This window comes from Cucurbita moschata, unplaced genomic scaffold (genome assembly GCF_002738365.1).
Source record: "Cucurbita moschata cultivar Rifu unplaced genomic scaffold, Cmos_1.0 Cmo_Scf00006, whole genome shotgun sequence".
Classification (NCBI taxonomy): domain Eukaryota; kingdom Viridiplantae; phylum Streptophyta; class Magnoliopsida; order Cucurbitales; family Cucurbitaceae; genus Cucurbita; species Cucurbita moschata.
Window position 1 is genome coordinate 2,397,664 of NW_019268522.1, and position 10,927 is coordinate 2,408,590.

A 10,927-nucleotide genomic window follows, 5' to 3' on the forward strand; every position below is an offset into this window, starting at 1 on the left:
TGGGGAATAGTAGGCATAGAATGGAGGTTGATGGTAGGATATCAACTGAGGCTCGGCCGACCGGGAGAGGTTTGGGGAAACCTGCCTTCGATCTCTTTTAGAAAATAAGGCGGCTCATCTTGCTAAACAATTTACCGCTCGAAAGCACAAGAGTGCTTCTTGTTTGAATTCTTAGGCTAGAGCCTGTTTGTAGTGTTATTACACCAACTACCACTTTTGGTTCTGAGCTCACAATCATAAATTTGCATAAATTCGATGTTTCAATGGATTAGAGAGATCCGGTTAAAGGCTTGAAAGATGGGACAAATGCTATGGGAGGTAGATATTGCATGTTGTGGTGGTCGAGATTGAACCCAAATCCCACACCGAAGCTACTAAATGTGTTCCAATAAACAATTCGAACCTAATACTAAAATTTTTCAGAGTTTTAACCCACTACTAGCATATAGTCCTTTTTGAGTTTTCCTTTCCGGGCTTCCCCCTCAAGGTTTTAAAACACATCTACTATGGAGAGGTCTAGCCTTACTCCAACCAGTGTCTGCACCGTCTGATTGCTGGATCTGATATCATTTGTAACAACCAACCCCACCAATAGTAGATATTGTCCGCTTTAGTTCGTTATGCATCGTCGTCAGCCTCACGATTTTAAAACGCGTATGCTAAGACGAGGTTCCACACCCTTATAAGGAATATAACGTTCCCTTCTCCAATTGATGTGAAATCTCACAACGAGATATAGAAACCGAAGAGACGAGTCAAATTGAAGCATGATGTGGTGACAACTATTGTTTATGTACGAGGGAAGCTGAGTCGAGCTCAACCTTTTATAGACAAGAATCCAACAATTTTTTTTCCTTTTGTTCGAGACGTTACAACATATGAGAGAACACTTTATAAATTCATTGTATATAGATTTCAACTTAGTCCATAATCATACATCATTCATATTCATAGCTCATGATCACTTAAGCCATAAACTCCTTGAACAAAGCTTGGAACTTCTCCATCTCCTTCTTAGGAAGAGCCACCAAAACATTCACTCCATTGTTCTTCCCACTTTCTTTCATGTCTGGAAACAACAATATGATTTCCTTTCTATGACACACCACCGGACAGCTATACCTTGGCTTCCCCCATGGATACTCAACCTCTGCAAACCCTAATCTCCACCATGAAGACACCAAGAACTCCCCATTTGGATACCCCTTGTATAGCTCTCCCCAATCTATGGCAGATCTCACATACTCATCCGTCATCCTCTCCGCTGCCTCCGCCACCATCTCTACCACACTCGAAAACGGCTCGTTCTCCAACTCCTTGCATTTAGCCGTGGCATACACTGTCAATACTGCGTTACCACAGTACGACATTGGCAATGGTGGAACCAGTCTCGACCTTTGTTAAGAATGTAAACAAAATATTAAATTTATCATAACCCGTCAACTTTTTGACTCAAAGTTTATTAACTCAAGTTTTTAGGTTAAGTGGTGATTTAACAACCTTATATTGACAGCGTAGAGCATCGTGGACGATCTTTCAGGGTTGTTTTCTGTGTCGAAGGACAATGCCTTGCACCGCCACACATGGGCAGTGACAACATTGAATCCACTGACGCGGGTCTTCTTGCCAACGTGACCTTCGTCTCCGCTGCCGGTGGCGGGCTGTGCCTTGAGCTTCAGGGTGGCGATGTCTGCAGCAGTCAGCTTGAAGATCTTGAAGTCAAGGTCTTGTGGAGTGTCTTTGAAGACTGAGATGTTTGATGAGTCCGGAGAGGCTGGCAGTGGAGCGTGCAGCTTGAGGAGTTCGTGATGTGGGAAAGTGACACGTGGAGGGGATCGTGCGGCCAAGAGTCGTCTGTCATGGCATGGAGTCACAGCCAGGGGCTTGTTATCAGCAAGAGCTGCAAAGTTATCTAAGAACATCTTGAAGCTCAAACCGTCGAGTGTGGTGTGGTTCATTGAGAAGCCCACGGCAAAGCCACCACACTTGAAAGAAGTAACCTATAAAATTGATATAAAATATTACAAAAATAGCCTCGATCAGCGCCATATTTTACGGGTAGCCTTATCCCGCTCGTACGAGTTTAGTAGATAAAATACCAATTATCATACGAAAGTTTGATGGTTCAATTTTTCATTCGAGACTGAACTCAAAAAAATTAGTGGTGTAGACAAATTTTGTTGGATTGGGTTGGACTAAGGATATCTTTTGGACAACCCAAAATTTTGGGTCGGTTGGGTTGGTGATTCAAGCAACTCTCACACAATCCAACCCTCTATTTCGAATTGGGTTGTCGGGTAGCTTTTTTTTTATTATCTAAAAAATTATATTTATCCATAATACATGTTATATTAATAACTAAAATTTCATAAAATTCAAATATTAAACATTCACCGCTGACTATAAATATCAAATATTCTTAATCTTCGTAAGAATTTAAAAAGTAAGGAACGACATGGTTAGATAGTAAGTATATTTTTGGGTTCGTTGGGTTGACCCAACAAAAAATGTCAACCAGCAAACTGTCTCGAATTTTCCGTTTTTCAAAAATTCAACTTAACCCAAACTCAGTTGGGTTACATAATCTTGGTTGGTCGAATTCTCTCATCATATGAACACCCTTAAAAAGTGATAGAACGTAGGGTTGATGAAAAAGTACCTGAACGATGACGAGAGGTTGATCATCGGGCTCGAAGACATCCAAATACTTAGAAACCAAGTGCTGAAAGGCAGGATTAGGGTAAACCAAATCTCCAATTTCATCCAAAGAGACATCACTTGAGGCCACCACAAAGCCAGCCCCAGCGCCATTGCAGTCAATCTCCAAGCGGCCATTTTCATGGCTAAGCTTCAACCTTCCAGCCAAGAAGTGATAGGGCACTAACAGCTTAGAAAAAGTGGCTTTGATCTTCTCAATGACCACATGGGGTGGAAAATGGTTATGGGGTGGAAAGAAATGGAGTGTTTCAACGCTGAAATTAAGGATTTGGTCTATGTTCGTCAAGAACAAACACTTTTTTTGTGTCTCTTGGGATGGATAAACTATAGAACACTCTTTGATGCTTACTTTTAGGTCAAGGGTTTCCATTTTCTCTTTTGTTTGTGGTGATTTTTCAATTTTTATGAGGTGGGTTGTGGATTTTATAGCTCGAAAATGAACTTTCGTGCCACCTATGGTGGATGGAGTGACATAAATGCTAGGGCACTTCGTGTTGGGAAGATGTATAAAAAGATTCGTAGTTGGAAACTTTTAGGGTTCAGTGGATGTGATGTCCCACATTGGTTGGGGAGGAGAACAAACCACCCTTTATAGGGGCGTGGAAACCTTCCCCTAGTAGACGTGTTTTTAAAGCCTTCAGGAGAAGCCCGAAACGAAAAGCCCAAATAGGACAATATCTGCTAGCGGTGGGCTTGGGTCGTTACAAATGGTATCCGAGCCAGACGCCAAACTATGTGCCAGCGAAGAGGCTATTCCTCGAAGGGGTAGACCTGAAGGGGATGGATTTTGGTGGAGGTCCCACATTGATTCGAGAAAGGAATGAGTGCCAGCAATGACGCTGCCCCGAAGTGGGGTGGATTGTGAGAATCCCACATTGGTTGGGGACCTTTATAAGGGTGTGAAAACATTTTGGTGGGGGTCCCACATCGATTGGAGAAAGGAATGAGTGCCAGTGATGACGCTGCCCCGAAGTGGGGTGGATTGTGAGAATCCCACATTGGTTGGGGACCCTTTATAAGGGTGTGAAAACCTTTCCTTAGCAGCGCGTTTTGAAAGCCTTGAGGGAAAGCCCAAAGAGGACAATATCTGCTAGCGGTGGGTCTGGGCCGTTATAGTGGTAGTTTAACGTGTAATAGCCACTTGCTCGTGATGATTTTGTGTGTTATGTCGTGGGTTTTATAGCAAAAAAGTTTTGCCCGTTATGTTGGATGAAGTGTTGTAAATGCTAGGCAAGTTCGTGTTGAGAATGTGTATAAAAAAGATGGCATATCCTACCGATTTAAATTTTTGGGACTGGTTCGATCGAGAGATCTTTAGGGTGGGAATGAATTTGGTATATTGAAATTTAATTGCTTAAAATTATTTTAATGATTTGACTTACAAAAGCTTCGTATCGGAATCTACAAAGAAACGATCCAATTGATCAAGATGCACAATGCAGATCGTATCCATACGACTTTGCACTTATTGATAAAAATAAACTAAATTATCTATCCTACAATATCAACACAAATATGATTTATTTTCGGACATTAAAAAAAACATCTAACCAAACCACTCGAGTTGAGTGGCAATACATTGCTTGAAGTTTTGTAACGTTATTTTTCTTTGTCATTGGATATTTCATAGCCACTTGCTGAATCTTAATTAACATAAATTTTTTAGTCATTTCGGTTCGATTTCGTGAACTCTTTGAATATTAATTTGATTAATAAAACCTGACCCGTTAACGGTCGGTATAATATAATATCATGATGAAAAAATTTGTTCTTAATGAAAACTATATATTAAAACTTTATACATATTTTAATTCTTAGACATATTTTGTTCCCCACAGTGCATAACAATAATGGCAGCTGATTTGGAGACATTAATGCTCACCAACCACATCATAATTAAACATATGAATGATCACGATCGTGGTAGCTAACTACTTAAAACGATACCCATCTGAACAAAACGATCACGAATGAGGTCTTTTGGGAAAGCCGAAAGCAAAACCATGATGAGTCTCTAAATTAGCCAATGTGGGACTCCCTCCCAACTATCCTCAACAATCCTTCTCTCGAACAAAGTACACTATAGAGCCTCCCCTGAGGCTTAGAAGGCGTATAGAGCACTCGAACAACCTCCCCTTAAATTGAGACTCAACTCCTTTCTCTGGAGCCCTCGAACAAAGTACACCCTTTGTTCGACACTTGAATCACTTTGGACTTCATTTTCGAGGCTAGCAATTTCTTTGTTCGATATTTGAGGATTCTATTGACATGACTAAGTTAAGAGCATGACTCTGATACCCTGTTAGGAATCACGGCTCTCTACAATGATATGATATTGTCCACATTGAGCATAAGCTCTCTTAGCTTTGCTTTGGACTTATAACTCGTTCCAAAAGGCGTCATTCCAATGGAGATATATTCCTTTACTTATAACTCGTTCTTACTTAATCCCTTAATGATCAAAACTAGATGCGTTTAGTCTTTAGTCGGTTGTATTTTGTTGTTAAATTTTCTATTATTAACCCGGAATACGACACTTATTCGATATATTATTTAAAGATTACATATTTTCATATAAGTTTAGGCATTTGGGTGAAAATTAGAAGACATAAATTAACAAATCTAACCAAATATGGTATCATTTTCAATGAATGGGATTAATGATATTGTAAGTAAGGAGACACCGATTTTGTAGTTGGAGTAGCATTAATGAATGGGATTGGTGATGATACAACAAACAAGCCACCGGTTGTTTAGTTGGAATATCATTTTAAAAAAGTGGTTGAGCGAGTAGGGGTCGAGATGAAAAGGTAAACATGGTGTTAAGAACGTTTGTCGGTAGGGTTGGATCGGATTAGTACATTTTTTAGGCACAATTTATGTAAGATCTCACATCAGTTGGAGAGAATAACAAAATATTTCTTATAAGGGTGTAGAAACCTCTCCCTATAGACCCGTTTTAAAACTGTAAGGTTGACGGCGACACTTAACGGGTAAAAGCGGACAGTATCTGCTAGTAGTGAGCTTGAGCTGTTACGAATGATATTAGAGTTAGACACCTAGTGGTGTGCTAGTGAGGATGCTGGGCCTCCAAGGGGGTGGATTGTGAGATCTTACATCGATTGGAGAGGGTAATGAAACATTCCTTAACATAGCATTCCTTATAAGGGTGTGGAAACCTCTCCCTATAGATGTGTTTTAAAACCGTGAGGCTGATGGCGATACGTAATGGGTCAAAGTGGACAATATCTGCTAGCGGAGTACAAATGGTAACAGAGTTAGATACTGAGCGGTGTGCTAGTGAGGACATTGGGCCTCCAATGGGGTGGATTGTGAGATCTTATATCAATTAGAGAGGAGATTGAAGCATTCCTTGTAAGGGTGTGGAAACCTCTCCCTATAGATGTGTTTTAAAACCGTGAGGCTGACAACGATACATAATGGGTAAAAGCGGACAGTATCTGCTAGTAGTGAGCTTGATCTGTTACAAATGGTATCAGAGTTAGACACCGAGCGGGGGTGGATTGTGAGATCTTAAATCAGTTGGAGAGGGGCTTATAAGGGTGTGGAAACCTCTCCCTATAGATGTATTTTAAAATCGTGAGGTTGATGGCAATACTTAAAGATTCAAAGTGGAAAATATCTACTAGCAGAGCTTGGGTTGTTACAAATGGTATCAGAGTTAGACACCAAGCAGTGTGCTAGTGAGGACGTTGGGCCTCCAATGGGGTGGATTGTGAGATCTTACATCGGTTGGAGATGGGAATGAAGCATTCCTTATAAGTGTGTGGAAACCTCTCCCTATAGATGTGTTTTAAAACCGTGAGGCTGACGACGATACGTAACGGGTCAAAGCGTACAATATCTGCTAGCGGTGAACTTAAGTTGTTACAAATGGTATCAGAGTTAGACACCGAGCGGTGTGCTAGTGAGGATGTTGGGCCTCCAATGGGGTGGATTATAAGATCTTACATCGGTTGGAGGGAGGAATGAAACATTCCTTATAAGAGTGTGGAAACCTCTTCCTATACATATGTTTTAAAACTGTAAGACTGATAACGATACTTAACAGGTCAAAGTGGACAATATTTGCTAGCGAAGCCTGGGATGTTACAAATGGTATCAGAGGTAGACACCGAGTGGTGTGCTAGTGAGGACGTTGGGCCTCCAAAGGGGTGGATTGTGAGATCTTACATCAGTTGGAGATGTGAATTAAGCATTCCTTATTAGTGTGTAAAAACCTCTCCCTATAGATGTGTTTTAAAATCATGAGGTTGACGGCGATACGTAGCAGGTCAAAGCGTACATTATCTGCTAGCGGTGAGCTTGGACTGTTACAATTCAATTGTTCGGGTTTTCAAGCAACCTGTATTAAGTGATGAACTTAATTGAACTCAAGTATAAAATATTTGAATTTGGTAGGTTCGAGTTGGGTCGTTATTCAAATATTTGGAACTCAAGTTGCGTATAAGAACTTGTACAATGTGTGATGTGTAAAGGGCTTGTACGTTAACCTCTAACATGAGCCCATCTTAGGGATCAACATTTGCACCGTACCACCACGAGTTGGTATGTAGGGTTGAGCCCTCGAGAACTTTATTGTGCTGTGAAATTATTGTTGTAGGAATGATAAATGAATCTCTAACCGTTCCTTAACCGTTGATTTATTCAGATAGGAGAAAACGACCACACAATTGCTATCACTTCGTAATTACTCAGTTAGTTTTAGGGCTGCTCCCTTCTTGTCGTGTATGAAAAGTAGGAGCTATTCGGAAGTCACCAATAATGTAACTATTTAGAATAGCGATACCCCTATTTGAAGATGAACTCATGGATCAGAATAGACCAAGGTAGCACCTCGATACCTATCAGATGTAGGTATATAACACATGCAATAACTTATAACGAGTTGGTATGTTTACTTTCTATGTTAGTGTTAGTCAAGATAATTGTTTGAACTTCTCGGAACTAAAAAATGAGAGCCGATGAACCGAAAGAGACCTTGATTGGGCAAGACAACTATGAATCTTTACCGTGCTAGAACCCTGAGTCATTTGTTGAGTATATTTTTTATACCCAGCCCCAACTTCCATAGGTCCTTGGTTCGACCTCCTAATGAGAATTCAAATCCTTGCGCGGGCGTCTCATCCCCAAGACTTGCTTGCTCTATATGGAGTGCCCCGTGGTTCCTCGAGTGCCAGCCGCGGAGAGGAATACCATTAACTAGGGCACTATTAGCCACTAACCACTCGTTCATCATCTACTCTGGCTCCGCGTTTCAAGTTCGTTATCCTAACCGTCTCCTCTGCTCCACCGGGAGCCTGACTCCTTCTTCGATCTTATCTATAGCTTTGCTCCTCGGCTCCCTACAGCTCTAACCGTTCATTGTAATAACTTGCTTCTCGGATGGTGCGGCTGAGCCTAGTACATGATACTCTTCTTTCTTGTATATTAAACCAAATATGCTAGTTGGTGACGATGGTGTGATAGCGCTAAGAGGCTATGGAGACGAGTTGACACAATGTCTAGAGTATGAGTCATTTTTTGGACACTGATTTTGAGTATTAGATTTCTTAGACATGTACGTAAATTTCATAAGTTTTAAATAAACGTTGTTTCGTGTGATATTTAAATTTTATTTTTCTAATTTATATTTTGATTTTTTTTAAATCAACTTCTTTTTACGTTTATTTTTAAGTAACGACCTACTTTTGACTAGAAAGAGCGGGTAGATGATAAATCGAGAACAATCAAAACTGAGAGGTTTAAAGAGTTTATTTCACCAAGACGGACAGTTCAATTAATTTTTAAAAATTCAAAACTTAATATTATTCTAATTATTTATTATTAACTTAGAAAGTGTGGTCGCTCATACGTTCATCTTCAATCGTGTGCAACACAACAACATTACATTCCATTATCATCTCAGTTTCCAACAACACGACCAGTACATCATGACATCATCCAATATCTTAAAACACATCGACTATTTTAGCTTACTCGAACACATCCATTGAAAACTAACCCACGTGTCGATCATCTGATCCGGACATCCCAAACATCCATCCATTCAAATTCTCTCGAGCATTAGGCTCTCCCATGTCCATACTAAACCATTTACAACATACGTCCCAGATAGCAAGTGCATAATCCAACCTCTAACACACTAGCTGGAGCACAATACCAGCACACGCATACGTTCAGTACTATCCTTGAAAAACCCATTTAAAAGAAAGTCGCACAAGACACTCGTCTCAAAACGCTCGCCCACACTGTGACATGCATATGCCATAGGACCCGATGGCGGTATATATATATATAAAATATTATTAAAATAAAAAGAAACTAACCCACGTGTCGATCATCTGATCCGGACATCCCAAACATCCATCCATTCAAGTTTTCTCGAGCATTGGCCTCTCCCATGTCCATACTAAACCATTTACAACATACATTCCAAATAACAGGTGCATAATCCAACCTCTAACACACAAGTTGAGGCACAATACCAGCACACTCGTGCATTCAGTACTGTCCTTGAAAAACCCATTTAAAAGAAAGTCGCACGAGACACTCGTCCACAATGAGACATGCACGTGCCAATAGGACCCAATGTCGGTATATATATATAAAATATTATTAAAATAAGAAGAAACTAATTTTGGCACCAAATAGAAGTCCGTGGCGCCAAGGTGCGCCAAATTTGGAGCCAAATCGATAGCCAATTTCGTTTGGCGGGAAAATATATTTTTTAATTTTCATTTTTCTTTACTCTTCGATCTCTTATCACTTAAATTATTAATTTTTTTTTCTTCTCAAACCATACCCATTTCGTTCCACCCACTTCTTCCAAATCAAGAACACAGCAAAATCCTTGCCGATACTTCTGGATCAACAACTCAATCCTCATAGATTCTTCAAGGTAATCGCCGCATATGAACTCTGATTCTTCCACTCTTTTCGATTTTCTTTTTGTTTCCCCCTTTTTTTGTTCTTGCTCCGTCTCAACTTCTAGGGTTTCTAATTTCTTCTTTGCATGTGTTAGTTTCTTGTAAATGGATGCGGTTGCAATGGACGTTGATGAATGTTCGAAACCTTCGAGTACGGATGGTCAGAATCGGCCTCGGAAGGTTCAGAAACGGAAGAGGGGTTGCTTGGAAATAGAGGGTTTCGAGAAGGAAGAGAGAAATGCGAAGATCGAGGGTATTCAGAAGGAGATTGAGAGTTTGTTTAAGTATTATGAAGAAGTTAAGGGTCAGAAAGTAGATCTTGATTTAGGCCAATGTAGTTCTAGTAATTCGGTTGTTGCTGCTCTTTTGGAAGAGAGTGAACTGCCATTGTCGAAGCTTGTTGATGAGATTTACGAGAAGATGAAGAAGATTGATAGTGGTGGTGGTGGAGTGGAGACTGTGACTGTCGCTTCAGTGAAAGCCTCTGTTCTCTTTGTTGGTCAGAGGGTTATGTATGGCGTGCCCAATCCTGATGCGGATGTTTTAGAAGACGTCTCTAAAGAGTGTCTATGGTGTTGGGAGGTACATTGATACCCATCTTATTTATCTCTGCGTGATGGGTGTTTTACCCTTTGCCATTTTATTCCGGTTACGTTATAAATCTGATTATACTGCCATAATTGTTATGAAGATCAAGGGGTATTATTTTGCAATTTAAGTATCAACTTCCTATAGTATGATTGTAAAATTCAATTGAACATGAACTAAGGGAGCAAACACTTCCTTTTGTTATTAGCTCCTCGTATAAGCTATTGGTCATTCCCATTTCTTGGGAGTGTATGTGGTCTGATTCTAGATTAGTTTCTTCGAAAGAATGTATAACTAACATTCTATCATGATTTTCTTCTTGTGGTTATTTTCTAATTAAATTCCTCAAGTTACTGGATGCACTCAACATTTGATTTCTTCTCCAGTTAATTAATTCACTTATGTTCCTGATATTGCTTATCTTTATTAGTAAATAGGTGCAGGAGATTTGTTCTTTATATCTTATTGTTTTTTCCCTATTAATTTTAAAGACCAGGGATCTAAAGATGGTGCCAAAATCCACCCGTGGAATATTGAACATTCGTCGTAAATGTCGGAAGAAAATTCATGAGAGGATCACTGTTCTCTCGGGTAGGCACTTTTTTTTTTTTTTTTTTTTTTTTTTTTTTTTTTTTTTTTTTTTTTTTTTTTTTTTTTTTTTTTTTTTTTTT

General features: G+C 39.8%; 2 protein-coding genes across 2 annotated transcripts in view; one reads left to right on the plus strand and one right to left on the minus strand.

Moving 5' to 3' along the window:
• Nucleotides 1-891: 891 nt before the first annotated feature.
• On the minus strand, nucleotides 892-3,125 carry LOC111443874 (fatty alcohol:caffeoyl-CoA acyltransferase). The gene is made up of 3 exons (XM_023081704.1): nucleotides 2,660-3,125; nucleotides 1,501-2,000; nucleotides 892-1,395 (listed from the first exon to the last, which is right to left on the minus strand). The coding sequence occupies exons 1-3, from the start codon at nucleotides 3,086-3,088 to the stop codon at nucleotides 966-968; spliced, it is 1,359 nt and encodes a 452-aa protein (XP_022937472.1). The 5' UTR covers nucleotides 3,089-3,125; the 3' UTR covers nucleotides 892-965.
• Nucleotides 3,126-9,492: 6,367 nt separating this feature from the next.
• Nucleotides 9,493-10,927, plus strand: part of LOC111443954 (chromatin assembly factor 1 subunit FAS1) — a 6,447-nt gene continuing 5,012 nt past the window's right edge. Inside the window, exons 1-3 of the mRNA XM_023081826.1 lie at nucleotides 9,493-9,640; nucleotides 9,764-10,250; nucleotides 10,748-10,847. Of these exons, the coding sequence (XP_022937594.1) occupies nucleotides 9,774-10,250; nucleotides 10,748-10,847 (577 nt within the window). The 5' untranslated portion in view covers nucleotides 9,493-9,640; nucleotides 9,764-9,773. The remainder of the gene's footprint in view (nucleotides 9,641-9,763; nucleotides 10,251-10,747; nucleotides 10,848-10,927) is intronic.